Consider the following 22302-nt stretch of genomic DNA (forward strand, 5'->3'; position numbering starts at 1 on the left):
ATCAATCTAAACTTTACAATCTCCTTTCTTTAAAGTGAAATTAGTAATACCTCTATTTCAAATAGTTTGGGGGAAAAATGAGATAATAAGACTGGAGTTTACATGTGTTATTTTACAATTTATTTAATTTGTATTGTTTATAATAGTATAATACTATTTATTCACTTGGTTACAGATGACTATATACTTAAACTTAGAGAGTGGAGAATCATATTTCTTGAAAGATATTTGGGATGAGGATTTTTTGGAAAAAAACAAATGAAATAAACTATAAAGAAATTATTTATATATAATCACAAAGAATTTTATAAATCCTTTATTTGGAATTCTCTAAAATTTTGTTAATGGTATGTTTTAGTAAAAAGTGTTGGATCCAAGCATTTAAAGTCATCTATTATATACAAAGGCAGGAAGAGTCAGATAATGGAGCTAGCTGCATGGTGTCATTTTCATTGTATGGACAAGCTGAGTTATCAAGAGTCGGCTTCATGAGATCTTGTAGTGAGGGTACTTGGAATAGAGTTTAATAGAGTATAGAGTGAAGAAATTAGTTCTAATTTTGCTTCTCTCTTTCAAAAATTAAGTTACTAGGATAAATTCTTTAAAACTATAGTTCACTCATTCTATTTAGTTCTACATATAAAGTGTTCTATAAAGAATATTTGTCCAGGAGTTCCCGTCATGGCTAAGTGGTTAACAAATCTGACTAGGAACCATAAGGTTATGGGTTCAATCCCTGGACTTGCTCAGTGGGTTCAGGATCTGGCATTGCCATGAGTTGTGGTGTAGGTTGCAGACATGGCTCGGATTCTGCGTTGCTGTGGCTCTGGCATAGGCTGGTGGCTACAGCTCTGATTAGACTCCTAGCCTGGGAACCTCCATATGCTGCAGGAGCAGCCCTAGAAAAAAGCAAAAAGACAAAAAAAATTTTTTTTAGTCAAAAAAAGAAAAGAATATTTGTCCAGAAAACATGTTTCTGAGAATTAAGTTTAAAACATACCAATGGCTTCAATACAAATTCTAGAAAACAGCAATATACCAGGAGATGAAATTCAATACAAATAAAATTACCAGACTTATTAAATCTCTAGTAGCTTTTCCTGCTACTCAAGGACATGAGGTAAAGAAAAGGGAAGTCCCAATTTTAGATAATTATTGAGTACCACCATCAAATCAGTAAGTACCACTTTGAACTTTTGGAAGAGAGAAATATAATTTCAGCATGGAAGGTAAAAATTTTTATAGGCTCTAGGGTAGGGTTGATATACTTGGTGGGAAATTATAGAGAAATACTGTTGAATAGAACAAATTATAGTTAGCTTTCTTCCTCTCTCTAACAGGCTCAGTGAAGTAGAAAAAATACCTCTTTTTTTTTTTTAAGGTAATCACCTTATGTGAATATGTCAAGACATTTTATTTTGTTTTGTTTTGTTAATTCTGAGTAAATTGATCAGTTGACCTAATGGTATAGATACGCTTGATAGGTGTGAACTGTCACTTACTTCTAGAACTGATCTTCCATGTATAAAATGTTGAAAAATAAGAAATTGCTTATTGAATATTTACCATTTCAAGCATTGTGCTAACAATTTACCTATTGTTATGCTGGTATCTTTTAGAAGATTATCGCTTAGACTTGCACTGATAGAATAGAAATAACTGAAGTGAAGGAAAATCACTCATCATGTATCAATCATACATAAGGGACTATACATCACTACTTTGGCTATTGATTGCTATTAGGATATTAAGACTTTGAGTAATGAGTAGGTTTAGAATCACTGAGTAAACAGACAAAATTATTTAGAACAGAGCATGTTTAGTAGAGGACCAGGACTAAATAGTATTTAGATAACATCAGAAAATGTCTAAAATTTTTTATTCCATAACACTGAAAGATATTGTAAATAATCTATAAGTAGATATTGTAAATAATCTATAAGTAATCTTTGTATTTACTCACAATATGAGTAAATACAAAGCAGATATTTCTTGACTGGCCTGTCATCTAATAGGACTAGAAGCCAGAATTCCTGGTTTTCAAAATCTATCTTAATTCCGTATTATACTTTCCTTAGATGTAAAATAAATGATCAGCGCTAGGTAACAAATTACAAGGTGATAGACTGTTAGAGCTAAATATGCATCTTACCTAACACTTGGTTCAGACTGTATTAGCTATCATCAGTGACCTGCAGCATTGATACATAGCATTTATTTATTTATTTATTTTTTATTGATTGATTGATTTTAGTCTTTTTGTCTTTTAGGGCCACACCCCCGGCATATGGAGGTTCCCAAGCTAGGGGTCCAATTAGAACTGTAGCCACAGGCCTACGCCACAGCCACAGCAATGCAGGATCCGAGCCACATCAGCAGCCTAAACCATAGCTCACCACAACACTGGATCCTTAACCCACTGAGAGAGGTCAGGATCGAATCCTGACCATCCTCCTGGATCCTAGTCAGGTTCACTAACCACTAAGCCACGAGGGGAACTCCAATACATAGCATTTATTAATGAAAACTTGCAAACTCAAAGAAATCTAATTGTTGAGTATTTTATTCACTCTGTTTTTCCCTTACTTTTCTTTTATAAAGTATCGTTTTCTTTACTTTTCCACATTTTATTTACTTCCAGTTTATTAAACATTGCCTCTAAATTTTTGCCAGAAATGATCTTGGATTGACAAAATCTGCCCAGGTTGCAACATAATTCTTATCATTCTGGGAAAAAGTAAACCTCAATTTGCACTCCATCCAGTTAAGTGTTAAAAGTACCAATAATGTAAATTAAAAAATTTTTCTTAATCAGTAGTCACTTTTATTTTTTATTAAAGTATACTTGATTTACAATGTATTGGTTTCTGCTATAGAGAAAAGTGATTCAGTTATACATATATACATACTCCTTTTAAAAATATTATTTTCCATTACAGTTTATCATAGGACGTTGCATATAGGTCTCTGTGCGATACAGTAAGACCTTGTTGTTTATCCCCTCCATGTATCATGGGTTACATCTTCTAACCCCACCTTCCCAGTCCATCCCTCCCTCATTCCCCTCTCCCTTGGCAACCACAAGTCTGTTCTCTATGTCCGTGAGTCTGTTTCTCTTTTGTAGATGGGTTCATTTTTGCCATATTTTAGATTCCACATATAAGTGATATCATACAGTATTTTCTTTCTCTTTATGACTTACTTCACTTAGGTAATCTCTTGTTTCATCCATGTTGCTGCAAATGGCATTATTTCATTCTTTTTTATGGCAGATGCAAACCTGTAGTTATATTCCATTGCATATGTGTACTACATCTTCTTTATCCATTCATCTGTTGATGGACATCTAGGTTATTTCCATGTCTTGGCTATTGTGAATACTGCTGCTATGAACATACAAGTGAATTGTCATTTTGTCCAGATATGTGCCCAGGACTGGGACTGCTGGATCATATGGTAATTCTACCCTTAGTTTTCCGAGGAGCTTCTATACTGGTTTCCGGTGTAGGTGGGTTCCTTTTCCTTCACACCCTCTCCAGCACTTGTTATTTGTAGACTTTTTAATGATGGCCCTTCTGACTGGTGTGAGATGGTACCTCATTGTAGTTTTGATTTGGATTTCTCTAGTAATTAGCAATGTTGACCATTTTTTCATTACTCACTTCTTTTAAATTACATCCTATGTTTAAGTAAATTCCATATAGAATTCCATATGATTATGACTGTTGCAGGAAGTATGTGTTGCTGTCTTTTTATTTAATATAAATAACCTGCACAATTGATATAATGAGCAAATGTAGAGAGTTAAGTTCTAGCTATTGTTTAAACACCAAAAATAATTGCTAACTCTGCCTTTTCTGCTTCTAAAGTTCTGTGTATGGTCAAAATGAAAGAACAAGATAACCTTTGAAAATCCTTTTGTTCTGATAATATATACATTGCAGTTACAGTTTTTTCCCCCTGATAATATTTTTAAAATATTTTAAAATGAATATTCCCACAAATGGGTCAGGGTTTTAAAAATCTTATTCATTAGAAAAGATAAGGTGTTTGTGACAGAATAGAGCCCTGCACTTAAAATCAGAAGATCTGCTTAGGACAGTTAACAATTTGCCAAGTTACATAAAACACACAAGCCACTGTTTTCTCATCTATAAAATGGGTCTTATATCAGCCTTATTTCTTATTATGAAATAATAATCATGTTTTATTAATTGCAATGCTTTCTTAAAATATACCTCTCTAATACCTAAATTATTGGAGATGTAGGCATGGATACGTATATAAATATGTATGTGCAAATATGATATGCATTTTTTTCAAAGATAAAATTTATGTAAACTACTTTTTTAGGAACACAGAAATGTGGAAAGAACATTATATATCTCAAAGGAGAATAAAATACCAGGAAAAAAGAAAGCCATGGAATATAAAAATAAGCTAATTTTACAATTACACTTAGTTGGAGCTCTTCAGCTAGCTAAATAGATAGAGGGACTCACAATTTTGTAAAAATGGAATTAAATTATTCATGTTCTTTGTCAAAAAAGATTGTATTGTTTTTTAATATAAACACGGTGAAAACAAAGAAATAGCTTAATATAAATAAGTATTTTAGTCATGTAAATATTCATTTCTTTTTTTTTGTTTTTTTTTTTTTTTTGTTTGTTTGGTTTTTTTTTTGTCTTTTTAGGGCCAACTCATGGCATATGGAAATTCCCAGGCTAGGGGTCAAATCGGAGCTGCAGATGCCAGCCTACACTACAGCCACAGCAACATGGGATCCGAGCCATGTCTGTGACCTACCCTCAGCTCATGGCAATGCCAGATCCTTAACCCAATGAGTGATGCCAGAGTTTGAACCTGCATCCACATGGATACTAGTTGGGTTTGTTAACTGCTGAGCCATGATGGGAATGCCCCATGCAAATATTTCAATAAATAATTTTAAGAAATATTTTAGCTATAGTTTGTAAAAGATCTAAGTTTAAGAAACAAAATTGAAAATATTGAGATTAATTATGTTTTTAATGCTATATTTCAATTTTAAATTTTTTGGTAACTTTCCACTTAAAGGAAATCAGCACTCTTCTACTTTCTTCTACTTTCCTCTTCCCTTATTTTATTGGTTACCTAGATTTCATCTTCAAAATTTCCCTTCATTCTTTCCTCCCTCCCTCCTTCCTTCTCTCTCTCTCCTTTCTTTTCCTTTTGTTTACTCATTATTACGGCCTCTGTATCTTTGACATAGTCTTTTTTTTTTTTTCCCCACTGTACAGCAAGGGGGTCAGGTTATCCTTACATGTATACATTACAATTACAGTTTTTCCCCCACCCTTTCTTCTGTTGCAACATGAGTATCTAGACATAGTTCTCAATGCTATTCAGCAGGATCTCCTTATAAATCTATTCTAAGTTGTGTCTGATAAGCCCAAACTCCCGATCCCTCCCACTTCCTCCCCCTCCCATCAGGCAACCACAAGTCTCTTCTCCAAGTCCATGATTTTCTTTTCTGAGGAGATGTTCATTTGTGCTGGATATTAGATTCCAGTTATAAGTGATATCATATGGTATTTGTCTTTGTCTTTCTGGCTCATTTCACTCAGTATGAGATTCTCTTGTTCCATCCATGTTGCTGCAAATGGCATTATGTCATTCTTTTTTATGGCTGAGTAGTATTCCATTGTGTATATATACCACATCTTCCGAATCCAATCATCTGTCGATGGACATTTGGGTTGTTTCCATGTCCCGGCTATTGTGAATAGTGCTGCAATGAACATACGGGTGCATATGTCTCTTTTAAGTAACCCCGCAATCCCACTCTTGGGCATCTATCCGGACAAAACTCTACTTAAAAGTGACATAGTCTTTTAAATAATTCAGGAAGGCTCTCTGTTTCTTTTCTACACCAAAGTACTCTTTCAGGAGAGTTACATTTCCCCCCGGATTTTTGAACAATGTTTTCTATATCCTTGAAGTAGCTTAAGTGAGATACTTTCAGTGTATCAACTCATTTCCAGAAATAAAGGCTGGAGTTCCCATTGTGGCACAGCGGAAGTGAATCTGACTAGGAACCATGAGGTTGCAGGTTCAATCCCTGGCCTGGCTCAGTGGGTTAAGGATCTGGTGTTGCCATGAGCTGTGGTGTAGGTCACAGATGTAGCTTGGATCGTGTTGCTGTGGCTGTGGTATAGGCTGGCAGCTACAGCTCCCATTAGACCCCTAGCCTGGGAAACTCCACACGCCGTGGGTGTGGCCCTAAAAAAAGAAAAGAAAAGAAAGAGGCAGAAATATATGCTGATGTTTTGATCCACAGATTCACCCTTCTACTATTTCTGAGAAATACCTTTATATTTTCCATAGAATTATTTTCTATTCTCTCATCTATCATCTATCATTGTTCTATACCTTCCTTATTCTCTGAACCATCCTATGACTTTCTTTCCTCTAAGTCAATGATATTGATTTCTAGGTCAGTGATACTGATTTCTGTCTTATTTAAATTTATTCACAGGAAGTTTCTAATTCATTAACAGTTTTTAATGGGATTGTGTTTTAGCTCTATAATCCTTATTTTCACCTCACCTATTACTTTTTCATCACATTTTTGAACTATGCCCCCTACATCCCTCAACTCTTCCCCTTATTTTATTATTATTTTTTTTTAATGGCCACACTTGCAGCATATGGAAGTTCCCGGGCCAGTGATTGAATCCAAGCTTCATAGCGTTTAACCCACTGTGCCGGGCCAGGGATTGAACCTGCGCCTCTTCAGAGACTGGAGCCACTGCATTTGGATTCTTAACCCACTGGGTCACTGTGGGAACTCCATCTTCTTTCTATTCTTAATTGTAGCTAAGTGTCATGTTGTAGGAGTAATATCTTCTCAAGAATAGACTTAATTTTTATTCTTTTAATGCAACTAATCATAAACTTCAGTACCCTAAAAGATGTGGAGGCTGGTCAAAGCAATTTATTTTTTACTGCCTATTTACTCTCTATTCCAAACAAAATTACAAAACATCCTCGCCTGTTCTCTATATGTGTATTGTTTTCTTTAGAGTTTCCTACCTTCCCACCCACCCCTCCTCCTCCCACCCTGTGGAGACAATGCTTATAGAGGGTTTTGCCACCATAAATGTAGCTGTTTCTTTCTTTCTTTTCTTTTTCTTTTTAGCATATGGAAGTTCCCAGGCTAGGGGTTGAATCAGAGCTGCAGATGCCGGCCTACACTGCAGCCACAGCAATGCCAGATTGGAGCTGCATTTGCCACATCTGGGACCTACTCCGCAGCTTGTGGTAATGCTGGATCCTTAACCCACTGAGCGAGGCCAGGAATCAAACCCGCATGCTTATGAATACTAGTCAGTTCATAACCCACTGAGCCATAATGGGAACTCCAAATGCATCTGTTTCAAATGATAAAGGTGTTCTGAAACTATGAAAGGACAAGCATGATTGATAGGTGACAACTCACAATTAATGCAAGGGCCTTTGAAACCACCTCAGTAGGCATCATCCTGTCTTCCTTTCATAGAAACATAGAGAACAAACTGGAACAATCTTTGAATAGGAAACACTTAAGAAGAATGTCACAAGTATCCTACTGTGAAGCATGTGAATTTAACTTTCCAAGAAAAAAAAAAAAAAAAAAAAAACAGGCAATGAGATGCCTTGAGAACTTTAGTTAGCATGTTTTTTAATTTCACCTTTCTTCCCAAGTGAGAAAATGGAAATCAACAACAAATTTTATAGGCTTGGCAAGCTGAAGTTTTAGATCCTGTAAAAGAGGACCATGACCTATAAAAGCGAATTTTTCCCAGAAAAATTTGTCTTGCAATTTCATTTCCTCACACTCTTTAGTGTGATCAAGTCTGTCCACAACTCCTGTTGGCTCCAAAGAGTGGGAGTGTTTTCCTTTACTTTAACTCTTAGAATCCTGTTTTTTTCCCCTCCATCCCAGTTACAATTTGAGATATGGAGCAGTAGTAGTTCTATCTGATTTCCTATAGCTTTGGAGGAAAGAAACAGAGCTGATTTGTAGGTAGATTTATTGCCCCAGTTGACTAGGTTTTGCTCTCTCTTGTGAGTTTTGACTAATTTTTTTTTCCAGCATCCACTAAACCAAGCCCAAGTATGTCTTATACCAATGAAAAAAAATCTCTCGGCTTTGGATCTTGACACCTCCCACCTTGGAGCTCCAGGAAATGGGAATCACTGGTTTGATTTTCCTGTTCTCACTGGAAACCCTCAGATCTTCCTAGTACTGAGTCAAAGCTGCCATCCTCGAGGGTTTAGTTTGAGTTCCTGGAGCTGCCTACCATTGTTGATCATCCACTTCTCTGTGATGAGCATTTGGTGATTATTCTCAGGACTTTGGCAACTCATCTTTCTTTTCCTTTCTTGGCAAGATTTTGTAATGTGTGTGTGGTTGAAAATGCTCCTAAGATGAGCCCTCCCAGAATCTGCCTCCCATTCCTATAAATTACTCTCAGGAGACTATTTGGTTGGTTACTACTGGCTTTCTTAAATTTTACTTTTTTCCCTAGTTTCTCTAGGTATTAAAGGAGGTTCTAAGATCTGTCCTGTTTTCTCATTTTTATAGTGAGGAATCTTCGCTGTCAAGTTCTTGCTGTCAAATTCTTTAAAATAATACATTGATTTGAATGGGCTGGTTTATACTTATTTAAAATGATTCAGTAACTAAAACTGGATGAGCACTCACAAGTCCAAAGAAATATGTTAGATCATATTTGTAGTTTCTGTCAAGAATACGTAAGCAGAATATGAGCTGATTAGTATTAGAGTATATTCATGTACTGAAATGTTTATACCAAATCTTCGAGAGTAGTGTCATAGTTAAAAGGCCACATGCCATTTCTAAATAATAATATTAAGGACACATGTCATTGACTGAATTCATTACTGACTTTTCTATTTTTTGACGTTATTTTAAGTATCAGAATTTTGATTTATTGATTTTATCTAATTCTTTTTTGCTCATCAATTTTAGTGTGTATCTTTGTTATTTATTCTTGGTACTTTTTTTTACTGCTTTGTTGTTCTTCTAGCTTTTGGAGTTGGAAGTTTAAATCAATTGTATTTTGAAAAAATTTTGTTGGAGTTCCCATCGTGGCTCAGTGATTAACAAACCTGACCATAGTATCCATGAGGACACAGGTTCAATCCCAGGCCTCACTCAGTGGGTTAAGGATTTAGCATTGCCGTGAGCTGTGGTGTAGGTCACAGACACAGCTCGGATCCTGAGTTGCTGTGGCTGTTATGTAGGCCATCAGATATAGCTCTGATATGACCCCTAGCCTGGGAACCTCCTTTTGTCATGAGTGTGGCCCCAAAAAGACAAAGGAAAAAAAAAGTTAAAATTCTTCTTTTAAACCTAGAGCCTTAAGTACATATCTTTCTAGTTTTTATGTGGGAGGACGCACATTAAGCACTTCTGTCATACCAAAGTATGAAGGTTGACTTGAGGACTTACTTGTGCAATTTTTTTGAGTTGCAAACTGAGCTAGCCTTTTTTTACAAGAGATATTATTTTTACTTGATAGATAACTGATAAACGAACTCTCTTATTAAGACTTGGGTAGAGTTATCCCTTGGTGTCCATGGGAAATTGGTGCCAAGATCTTCCTACCTCCTCCATAAATACTAAAATCTGCTTATACTAAAATCCCTTATTTAAAATGATGTATTATTTACATACAACCTATGCACATCCTCCCATGTACTTTAAATCACCTCTACATTACTTATAATACCCAATACAATGTTAATGCTATAAATACATGCCTGCATGTGGCAAATTCAAGTTTTGCTTTTTGGAATTGTCTGGAAAAAAAGTTTCTTAAATATGTTTGATCCTTGATTGGTTGACTCCATGGATGCAGAACCCATGGACACAGTGGGTTAATATATTCAGCTATTTTCTCAAAAATTAAAGTGAGCTTGTCACTTTAAGAAAACAATAGACAGTTGTTGTCAGTGATAAAATTCAGCTTCCAAGTAAAAATAAAATTTTAGAAAACGTATATCCCTGAGTTGGACAGCATTTTAATATTTAGACTTTTTTGATAGTAGTGATAAATATGAATGTGCATATAAGATGCATGAATTGTGTCAACATTTCGAAGACCTATAAAACTCAGTAAACCAGTATTTTCTAAAATAAACAATATATGATACTACCATTTCAGCTAGAATTAAATGGTCCATTCAAGGTGCAAGATGGACTATTTTATTTTAAAGTAACTACAAAAAGTTCACTGATATGGTTTCAGATTCTCCATTTCCACTAATCTTAAAGAAACTCCCACTTTTCTCAGAGTTCCCATTGTGGCTAAGAGGGCTGAGAACCTGACTCGTATCCACAAGGATGTGGGTACAGTCCCTGGCCCACTCAGTGGGTTAAAGATCAGGCATTGTCGAGAGCTGCAGTGTAGGTCGCAGATGTGGCTGAGATCCTGCATTGCTGTGGCTGGGTGTAGGCCAGCAGCTACAGCTCTGATTCAACCTCTAGCATAGCAACTTTCATATGCTGCAGGTGCAGCCCTAAAAAACAAAAACAAAAACAAAAATCTCCCACAAGTTTTAATGTAGTATCAAAGACTGTCTAAAACTATCTGAAAAGGATAATAAAATTCTCCTTTATTTTCTACCTATATACATCTGTGTGAGACTCTCATACATTTCAACTAAACATCTTGAACTGGATTTAATGCAGAAACAGTATGAGAATCCAGGTGTCGTCCATGAAGCCAAGCTTTCATGAAATTTGAAAAAATATCAAGTAGCATCCCCACTATTTTTTTTGTTTTGGAAAATATGGTTATTTTTTATTAAAATACTTATAGGTATATTATTAACTTTTTAACTGAATCAATCAATAAGTATTTTAAATATCTAATTTTACTTTTCAATTAGAAAATTTAAATCACTAATATTGATAAGCGTAATGTTCTTTGAGGGCCAACATTTTTTTAAGAATATAAAGAAATCTTGAGACCAAAACATTTGAGAACAAATTATCTATATCCATGTTAAAGACCTCCAATAGATTCCCATTGTTCTAAAGGCAAAAGACAATTTTTTAACCTTGTGCCAATTAGCAGTATGTTATAATCACATAGATATTTATTTAGTTCCTCAGTCTTTTTTGTGAACACGCTTTTCCCTTTCTTGAGAATGTTCTTCTCCATTTATTTCACCAAGTTAGTTTTTTTTATCCTTCTGGTTTCAGCTCAAGCAGCCCTTTCCTAGGCTTTCTTGTAACCACGCTCTTATACTCCAGAATCTTTACTCTCTTTCTAATTATACATTTAGTGATGAAACTATTTCATTGATGTATTTCTTCTCCATAAACAGAAAACCCATAAAACCAATAGGTATGCATACACTTAACATTGTATCCATTATTCCTAATAGAGTGCTTATCAGAGTCGGATGTGAAATTAAATAATTTTTGGTGAATGAAAAAATATCTTTTCTCAATAGAGAAAAGAGTAAATCAGTAGAGAATTTGATCTGGTATCAATAGCTTCTTCAGTAACATAAAGATCCAAGATAAACACTAGGAAAAAATACATGGAATTCATTTAAATCACTCATATTTTCCCTTGTGCAATTTTATTGCTCTGTATTCTTATTGGCTACCTCTTTTACAAAGAAAATAGAATAGAAGTAGATATATATATGAGGACATTTAGTTGTGTTCACAAGTGTTTTCAAGCAAGCCTAGTGGGCAATGACCAGTTGTTGGCAAACAACTTCTTATATCTCCCTTGACTTAGTATTTCCTATATATTAAAATTCTATTATTTTAATGTATGACTGTCTTCCTATAGTCTCCTATAATCTCTCATCTCTTACCTCTTTTGGCCTAAAAATCTACAGTTGAGTAATGCTTATCTATTTGCATTTCCTCCATACCTCTATTGTTACTATCTTATCATTGTATTTCACATATCTCATTGTAAGTATATAATTTATTGATCTCCCCATGAGACCTTTCACTCCTTAATGAGTTGGACTGTATTTTATTCACTTGTGTATCTTCAGGATGCAATAAGATTTTTAACACTTGATAAACAATAATTGAATTCATGAATTAATTATGTAATTAACCACTTAAAAGTGGCAGTACATATTCCTTAACTTTTTATTATATTGTTCCAGTTAAAACTCAGGTAATGGGAGAAATCAAGATTGCATTGAAGAAAGAAATGAAGACAGATGGTGAACAACTAATAGTTGAAATACTCCAATGCAGAAATATCACCTATAAATTTAAATCTCCTGACCACCTGCCAGGTATCTAATTTTATGATAATTACAAATATAATATATCTAGGAACTCCTTAGGAGTGTGTTCTAAATATTCTAGAGAATGCTAGCTAAATCTGGAACTGAATACTAAATATATATCTGAAAAAATATGAAATAATGAATTTATATAGGACAAGTTGATATTTTACTAGTTAAAAATTAGATTTTTCAACACACACGTAGAGCAATGTATTTGTTATAAACAAGAAAATATTTAACTTGCTAAGAAAATTGATGTGTATTTTAATTAGTCAATGTTGTCTGAAATGAATTGTTCATGGTCTCCTGGCTTATTATAAAAGGTAGAAGAGGGCTCTACATCTAATTCTTTCAAGAGAAAATTGTATTATTAATCAACACTGAACAAGCTGAATTCTTACTTTCAGATTTATATGTGAAAATATATGTGATGAACATCTCTACCCAAAAAAAGGTGATCAAGAAAAAAACAAGAGTATGTAGACATGATCGAGAGCCTTCATTCAATGAAACTTTCAGATTCAGCCTAAGTCCTGCTGGACACTCTCTTCAGGTAGCTCATACAGTTCCTATTTTAAAATTTTCGTTTATACTGTATTTATTTCCCATTTAGTTACTCAGTATTTACATTCCAATCATATACTCTGTGACATTTCACAAGTTAATTTTGAAAAGATATCTTCCCAGGGACCTGTTAAAATTCCACAGCCCACTCACCCCATCCAAGTGGCTACTGAGTCCCCTCTATTCTGCCTGCTTATTTTCTTTTACATGGATTTTTTTTTTCCATACTCAGTGCTAATACTCCTCTTTGGGTCCTCATCTTTGTGATGCAGTCATTTCAGTGGTATACCTGGCCTCCTTGCCGTCAATATCTTACCCTTTTATTTTCTTCTTTTCTTTTTTCTTTTTAGGCCCACACCCATGGCATGTGGAAGTTCCCAGGCTAGGGGTCTAATCAGATCTGCAGTTGCTAACCTACACAGCCACAGCAATATGGGATTCTTCACTGAGTGAGGACAGGGATTGAACCTGCATCCTCATGAATACTAGTAGGATTCTTTACTGCCGAGCCACAACAGGAATGCCTCTTAACCTTTTAATTCATTTTATCACACTGTCATCAGGAGTTTCTTTTCAAAATACTGGTGAGGTGTTATAGTGAAACCCTCTAATCATTCACCATTATTCCAACCCATTCAGAGTCCCCGAAGGTAAGTTTGAATTGTATTGATTTACTCACATCTCTCTGTATACTTTTCCACTTACTCTTTACTCCAGCCACACCAGAATCTTCAAATCAGTTTAAACCTCTGATTCTTTGTTCATATTTTCCTTCCCTTCAATACTCTCTTCTCCTCTCTTCATCTATCACAATATCCACATCTTTCAATTAAACTCAGCTCTTTACGATGACCGTGGGTGTAATTCATCACACCTTATTCCCATTATGTTTTGCTTATCCTATTAGGCCATTAATCCCAGTCTTATACAACAGTTTATATCTTTACTTGTTCCTGCTTCCCGCACTTTCAGCTTCTCTAGGGCAAGGCTTTATTTTCATTGCTTTTTGTTCTGCAACCTAGCACAAAGCTTGTACATAGTATATCTATCTCTCATAACATATCTATCTCTCATAGTAAATATAGAGACAGGAAATGAGAGAGGAAAAATGAGGAGGGAGAGAAGAGATGAAAAAATGTGGAAAGAGAAGACTATGGAACTGGCACTTGAATAAAGGCCTGGACTAGAAACCAATATAAGAGATACTGCAAATCAGAAACAGCATTGAGAGGATTAACTGACATTAGAGTTGAAGGCAATAAAAAAATTACAGGGTGCTGTGAAGTCTGTGTGAACAAGTGTGTCAGAAAACAGAGATTGAGTAGGGATGGAGAGAGAGAGGGATTACAACTTTGTCCGAAATGTGATCAATTTGATAAGAAGGCAGGATCAAAATTAAATATACAATTTGAAATACCAAAACATGAGGCTAGAAGAGATTAGTTAGATTTTGAAGTGAGAAAAATAAAAGTAAATTTTAGCCAGGAACAAAGACGAATTATTTGAAGGAGATTCTGAAAAGAAAGAGAGAAAAATTTCCAAGGATTAATAGAAGCCCCACCTCATATTCTCTACCTTTCTCTCAACTAATTCCTAAAAGAAAAACATTGCTTGAGTCAAATCCAATGAAATTTCAACTAATGTAAGTTCTACATATAACAAGAAACCAAACGTTGGAAGTGCATACAGTAGTAAAATCACCAGTAGGTTAAATGCTATTTAAAATCACTGTTATGTTCTATCTGCCTTGTAAACTCTTATTTACTCATTACCCAATTCTGTATTTGAGTTAATATTTCATAAATCAGTAAGACACATACATAGCAAAGTTCTTTGTGAAACTTTCCATCAGTTTAAGTATAAATCTACTTAGAATTAGCTGGGTATACATGTCTTATCTAGAATTCTCCTGTCTTTGCCTTTGGGAAATGTTGATGTGAATTAATTAATATTATGCAAACCTGTTGAGGATATCTTAGTTCTTAGTTCTTAGGAGTATGCCTGCTACTTCCTCTCACTCTTACCCTTTCTTGTTTGTGTTATTTCTTTGATGAGCAAATGTCCATAAAAAGAGTTTGAAACACACACACATGCACACACACACATGAATATATACATGTATATAATTTTGGCTATTTTTTCTAGATTTTACTTTTTTCCAATGGAGGGAAGTTTATGAAAAAGACCTTGATTGGCGAAGCCTGTATCTGGCTTGACAAAGTGGATCTCAGAAAAAGAATAGTCAACTGGCACAAACTTTTGGTCAGTCCTACTCAAACCCATTGAAGAAATGTATCTACTCAGGGTATAGAAAGTGCTTTAAATAATCTGAAATCAAGACTGTACTTGGATACTGTTGTTCTAAGCTATGTTTTCATGGGTAACCATGAGAGGGGGAACAAAAAGCAAAAACAATACTCAAAGCCTTGTAAATGTATTGTTGTGGAACACAGAACAATTCAAATGAAAAAGTTCATATATTGTAGGCAAAATGAAAAAGGAGTTCTGAAACCTTGGATTTCTTGTGGCTGTTAAGAAAAACAGACAGAGAAATCGTGATTACCTAATGCAAACATTTTTGGGTAGAGTTGAGCTATAGCCAACCAAAGGCCGAGGTTCAAAGATTAATATGGTTTCTCGTGCAGACAAAAGTAATCCTTTATGCAGAAGTTCTTGGCCGAAAGGAAAGAACTGATGTAACAGGTCTGTTTTCCAAAGTACAAAAGTGTCTCTTCTTCATCTTATCTTCTCAGACAACTAACTTTTTTGAGATTCTGATATAGGATCCAATTACAATACATTGCTAAGGCTAGAAGTAAGGAGGTTGTGTTTATAGGGAAAAGGGAACCAGAGATGCAGAAATTATAGCATTTAGACCCTATTGTACAGGTTTTCTCTATGTCTAAATGTTCTAAGGGTGAACAACACCAATTTTGGAATTCATGTTGTAAAAGCACATTTGTATAATTCGAAATAATGTATAGTGAAGATAATACAAAGTAGAAGTGGAATTACATTTCTCTAGAAATCAAGCCATGACTGGCTAATAAAAAAAGATTATTGCCCCACAAAATATTGGAATCTTGGTTGAAAACCTCAAAATCTCCATAATTTACCCTTAAGCCAAGACATTTTCAATCTACATACCAAAGGACATAGGTTAAATTGGTATGTTCTAGGAAGCATGATAACTTGTGCTTTGTGGAATTGCGAATAAATGTATTATTCCGCATTATTTTCTTTCTCTTGAACGATATATTGCCAGAGGGAAAGTTCTTCCTCTGGCAAACAAATCATATTAATCTATGACATTGATTAATTAAATTGTTATTGTTTCCTGCTCTTCTACAATTTTTTTTCTTTAATATAGTAACTGATCATAAGATGAAAACCCTGACTCCAAATTCAAGTTCTATTTTCCTACTTTAGTGACAATATCACAGTGATCAGATTCATCAATGTTGGGAAAATATGTGACAGTCAACAATATATTGAGGCAAAAATATACTTTGAGCTGTTTTGATAATATAGAATAAAAGGACCAATGCCTGAGTCATGAAAATGAAGCATCCTCTTCCCCCTCAACCAACAACATAAACAAAGGAAGTAACATGGAATTACAGGTAGATGCATTCAGCTGGGAATAAAAGCCTGGCTTCCAGTCTTGGTTCTGCCAATGACTAACTATGTCACCTTGCACATGTCACTTAAACTCAAATTCCCTCAGTTTTCTTATTTGTAGGAAAAAATACTTACATATTTCTAGCCTTCCTAGTGGGATGTTAGAATGATCAAACTCAGTGATCTGTGAGAGACTTTGAAAGCACATTTCCAAATGTAGTTTTATACGTGTTTGGAATAAGTATTACGCAGTTTTTAAGTTCCTAAATTTTATATGTGAAACAGCCTCTTCCCAACAAATGGCAAGCCCCAACATGGATAAAAGAAGTATATTAGCTCCGAACTATTTTTTTTCTTTAATATATAAACATTCATTTAACCTGAAAAAGCTAAAAAAATTCAATGAAAATTACTTCCAAATTGGGTTATCATAAATTAAATAAATTATCCCAATCTTAGCCTATTCCTATATCCTACCGAAAATAAATTAAATAAATTGCTTCTCAGAGGATTCTGAGTTTAAAAGCTCCTTCTTTATTCAAAGGTTAGGTTTTCATAGGATTGAGGAAATTATCCAAACATATTGGTCAGATATTGAATTTTCTCATTTTTAAAGCAAAACCTACTTTAAATCTGAGAGGAATTTATCAAATCTAAGACATTAAAAATAATTTCTAATAAATCCCAGGTTCTATATCTTTATTATATTCATAAAGGAATACAAACACCCTCCTTTCTGCTCTAAGAAAGGTAGCAGATACTTTCTTCCCTCTATTTTTGAATCCTCTCTCCCCAACGACGTAGCATCATTTATCATTGATATTGCTGTTAAATGAGCATGTGGTGAAGGGATCACTACGTATTTAATATTGCTAGGATTTTATTTTTAGAGACAACCAGATCTGCTGATGGTTGCCATAGATATTTCCAGCAGAATTTAGCACTTTAGGAAGCTTTTAATCATCACTCTTAATTGGGGAAGAAGAGGGTTCAGGAAGAACTTCTTCTGACATAAACAAGCTCTGCTGTTTGTGCTTAAAAGGAGACTCTGGCTCACCATGGTTCCTCTTAGGCAGCCACTTACATCCGGAGGTGTACATGAGAGGTTTGTGACCAGTTAGCTGACTTCATTCCAGTCGCAATTTCTTTTAGAATACACAAAAGGAGGTGCCACCAACACAAAGATCATACCTTGGTAGCTATTTGACCTGAGAGAGTAGGCCTCTTTCCATTATAGGTGCCTCTCTATTCCTAGAACTGGTGATGGGGCCAGGCTAGTCAAGAGAGTTAATGACAGGGCTTCTTCTTGTGCACCAGCATCCCCTTTCAGAGAGCATAAGATCCTGCCAAGTGTGTCAAGTGTGCAGCTGACCAAACACCTAGGTTGTACTGGAATTATTCTATGCAACACTGATCCTTATCAGAATGCATTTCTTCTGACTGATGTTGATTACCCTTCTTACAACAAAACTATTTTTTTTTTAATTGCAAATAGGGCTCTTGGTATTTTTTACTTTTTTGTATATATCACAGCACATGATTTTCCACTTTTTATTTTACTTATTTAATCGAAATTAGCTTTTTTTTATTCTAATAGAGATAAAGTTTGTAATCTCTCAATAACACGTGATTAGTCCAATTACAGCACTTATACCTTGAAAAGCATCTTAATTTTTCCCACAATTTTACTGAGTCATCGGACAGTGGAGTTGTTTCCTGGTTTAAATTTCTGTCCTCAAGAAAATTTCAGTATAGAAGCAAAAGCACAGACTGAATTTTTGCAAAAGACAGGGATCTCTAGAATGGTCATTACAGATTATCTATGTCTGTAGATAATAGATACATAGATAACACTAGGAGAAAGAAGTTGGTGTTTCCCTGTTTTTACATAAGGTTAAGGAGATTTTGGTGACTCTGAACTCTTTATTTATGATTTCAGTTTAAGAGTATCTAAGACTAAGGGGAGTGATTTTTTTTTTGCTCCTTAATGTTGCCCATACTGTAATTAATCACACTAATAAATACGTATTTTCAGCATATCAGTGGATTTAATTTTGTGACTCACACACATTAAAATAGTCATACTGTGGGACTATTATAGCTGGTAACCAGCTGATACTGATTCTTATTATAGGAACGGTTGTGATGATCGTGGTGATAGAAGTAGTGAAATAGGTTGGTGGTAATGTGAAGTAAAATGAAATAATATACTTATTATATTGTGCCCAATTTATTAGAAATTATTTGATCAATGTTTCATTTCATTAAGATATCATAAAGATGTTTATAGTATTTTTTTACTTTATTTAAATCATAACTAACAATATTTTTAAAAACTTATTTTCATTGCTACAATGTCTAATATTCCAAAAGCAGCCGACTACAGCTATATATGTGTTTATAACTCTTTGTGTGACAGAGTGACTTTCCCTCTTTTTGAGACTGAAATGGAAGTAAAAGAAAGCTCAGTGAATAATTATGAGCTGTCTCTTTAATAATAACTTGCCTTTGATGTAATACAAGAATGAATGAGTGAAACGGATATTCTCATTGACTACGACACATTGATGTGTTCTCTATGTTCCATGTCGTTATTATTAAAGATACCCTTTAAATCAAAACCATTTAACCAAATGATTCCTTATCTGATAGGTAGGCTGAGAGCATTTTCTTAATTCGTTACCCTGTACATAACTATACATTTGGTAACCTAGACAAAGTTGAAATATTAATTTCCTGTGGCATTCAGCATGTGAATATGATTCTTGTTTGACTGTGTCTGTATATTTGTTGGTGATGTGCTCAGGTGCTCCCACTACCAATTAATGTGTGTTGATATCCTACAAAAACACATCTGATATTAAAGGAAATACATTTCTTTGAAAAAATAAAAACCTAATAAAATTGATTTCAAAATGAAAAGATAGAGTACTTGGAAATATGTCTTGTTTCTAACTATATGTTGCATGCTGTGTTGGTGATTTGCTAATGTGTTCTTTTTTTTTCCTGTTCTACCCAAATCTATATGGAAAAATCTAATGAACAAATACAAATTGTTGGGCTAAAGGTTGTATACATCAAAATTGTATTTAAAAAATGCTTGTAAACCTGTCTCGAGTTTTACTCCATGTAAAAATGTCTTGGTTTTGTGATTGTATACAATATGTATCTCAATAACTTATGCAAATTGTGCTGTATAAAGGCTGTGGCCTCAGCCTTACTAATAAATATTGAAAATGTCAAACTTTGACTTTTTGTGTCTATCAACTTGGTACTTAACCTAGAAATAGAACTTTCTGAAACATTTTCTCTGAAAATTATGTCATGAATACATTCACTCACAAAGTTTAAAAAACAACATGGATACAGAAAACAGAATTAAACAAATGCATAGCTGAAAAAAATTATTGTGTCAGACACTCTTATAACTACCATCCAGATCAAAATGTTGAATTTTAACACATTTTATATGTTTTAATTCATTCAAGTTTTTCTCTTATTAATCTTCTAATTTACCTTTTTTTGGCCAGTGGGTACCTCTTTGAGTGGCTTTACGTATATCTTATTTTATTTGATAACTTTTTATGGCAAGGATATAATACATCATTTCTTTAACCTTAAAACAGTATAGGAAATCTACTTAACTTGAATTTTTGCTTTTATTTTTCTTCTTATTTATCTCTATAAAATAATTAAATTTAGGAATGCATTGATGCTGATTGATCAACTTTAATATGCTATCCTTTCTTAACATTTTGCTAAGATTAAGGGTAATATCTAATATGTTTATGGTAAACTGTTTTTTCCATACACCCAGAGCAGCATGTGGAATTTCTGGGGCCAGGGATTGAACCTGCACCACAGCAGCAACCTGAGTCACTGAAGTGACAATGCCAGATCCTTAATCCACTGTGCCACCAGGGAACTCTCTATGGTAAAATTTTAAAAACATTCCTGGGACACTTTATGAAAATAATTCCAGATCTAAAAGGTTATAATTAGATAAATGATTAATGGGTTTTTGACTATTTATTATCTAGCACTTAAGAGCTGAATATGCCTCACATCTACAGTATAAAGATTTTGTAGGAAATTGAGCCAAAATAGTTCTCTATTAAAAGTAACAATAGAATGATTATTGAAAAATGTTGACATTTTTTTCTCTCTGTTCAACCCTCTCCAAATAAAAAATTATTTTTGAAATGTTATTTATTTTTAAATTGTATGTAATATGTTGTTTCATTGCTTGTAAAAATTAAGGAATGTGTCCATTAATTATTTAGTAAAAAAATGATACTCATCAATCTGATTCTTTGACAAGATCAGTAATATTAACAAGATGTGGCAATCAAAAGAGAAGTAAGATCAAGTTACCATTATCAGGTATGAGAAGTTAACATAGGCACCAATATCAAAAGCCAGAACTTCACAAATGCAATCTAACAATGTATAAATGTGGTAGACTCATAACCATGTTGCATTATCATAGTTACATAAGATTATTTCAATATTGGAAAGTGAATTCATGAAATCTATTGCATTAATATATTAAATTATAAAAATCATAAGATGGTGGAAAACATTTGGTAAAAAGCCAACACTTACTTTTTTTTTTCTTTTCTTTTTAAGGCTGCACCTGTGGCATATGAAGTTCTCAGGCTAGGGGTTGAATCAAAGCTACAGCTGCCGCCCTATACCCCAGACACAGCAATGTGGGATCCAAAAACCACCGCTCAAGGCAACGCTGGATCCTTAACCCACTGAACAAGTCCAGGGATCGAACCCTCATCTTCACGGATAGTAGTCAGGTTGGTTAACTGCTGAGCCATGCAGGGAACTCCCCAACATCTATTTCTAACAAAAACTTTATAGCACACTTGGAATGGAAGTGTACTTTTTAAATATAATGAATGTTATCTATCAAAAAAACCTTGCTGGTAAAAGAATTACAACCATTCTATTCAATACCTTTACTAGAGTGTCTAGCCATGTGTCAAGGCAAGAGAAATAAAATAAAATAAAACAAAATAAAGGAATAAAAAGTAGAAAGAGAGGAAAAAACTAATTATTTGTAGGATATATGTCTTTATGTGTAGGGAATCCAAAACAATCAAAAATTTGTCATTTACTAAGTAAAAAAACTACACAGAAATAAATTCCTTCTCTTGGGTGAACCAGAAATAGTTAAAAAACAAATTTTTCAAGACATAATTTTTACCAGCATCAAAAGTATCAAATGCCTAGAAGTAAACTGACAAAGATGTTCAAGACCTACACAAAGAAAGTAAAAATGTATTGAGATATTAAATAAAACTAAGTACAATGTTTGTTGTATTTAATTGAATATTGTAGTGATATTCAATACTTCTCAAATCACAAGTCCAATGATTCAATGCATTAAAATTTTAAATGTGTGTGATTTGGTAAGCTGATTATAAAATTTATGTTGAAATGCAAATGGCAAAGAAAAAGCATATTTGAAAAGAAAGAACAAGATATAAGAATAATTTCTAACAGATATGAAGATGTATTACAAATGTACAGAAGTTAAAAGAGCAGGATAGATGAAGTGAACAATGCAACACAATAGTGAGACCAGCAGACTCACACGGGAATGGACACTTTATACCTAACAGAGAAAATAAAGCTGATCTGTCAAAAAGTGTGAATTTTCTAAGCATGGATCAATCAGGTAGCCACTTGAAAAAAGTCATGGAGCTATCTCTCACAATTTGCAAAGATGAATTCCATAAAATATAAAGACCTAAATGTGAAGGACAAATTTATGAAACATCT

The 22302-nt window shown here is 34.0% G+C and overlaps 1 protein-coding gene across 1 annotated transcript in view; it reads left to right on the forward strand.

Annotated features, from left to right (window-relative positions):
• Nucleotides 1-19754, forward strand: part of PCLO (piccolo presynaptic cytomatrix protein) — a 398579-nt gene extending 378825 nt beyond the window's left edge. Inside the window, 3 exon segments of the mRNA XM_021063484.1 lie at nucleotides 12193-12327; nucleotides 12729-12874; nucleotides 15031-19754. Coding sequence (XP_020919143.1) covers nucleotides 12193-12327; nucleotides 12729-12874; nucleotides 15031-15171 — 422 coding nt within the window. The 3' untranslated portion in view covers nucleotides 15172-19754.

Source organism: Sus scrofa, chromosome 9 (assembly GCF_000003025.6).
Source record: "Sus scrofa isolate TJ Tabasco breed Duroc chromosome 9, Sscrofa11.1, whole genome shotgun sequence".
In the NCBI taxonomy this organism is placed as follows: domain Eukaryota; kingdom Metazoa; phylum Chordata; class Mammalia; order Artiodactyla; family Suidae; genus Sus; species Sus scrofa.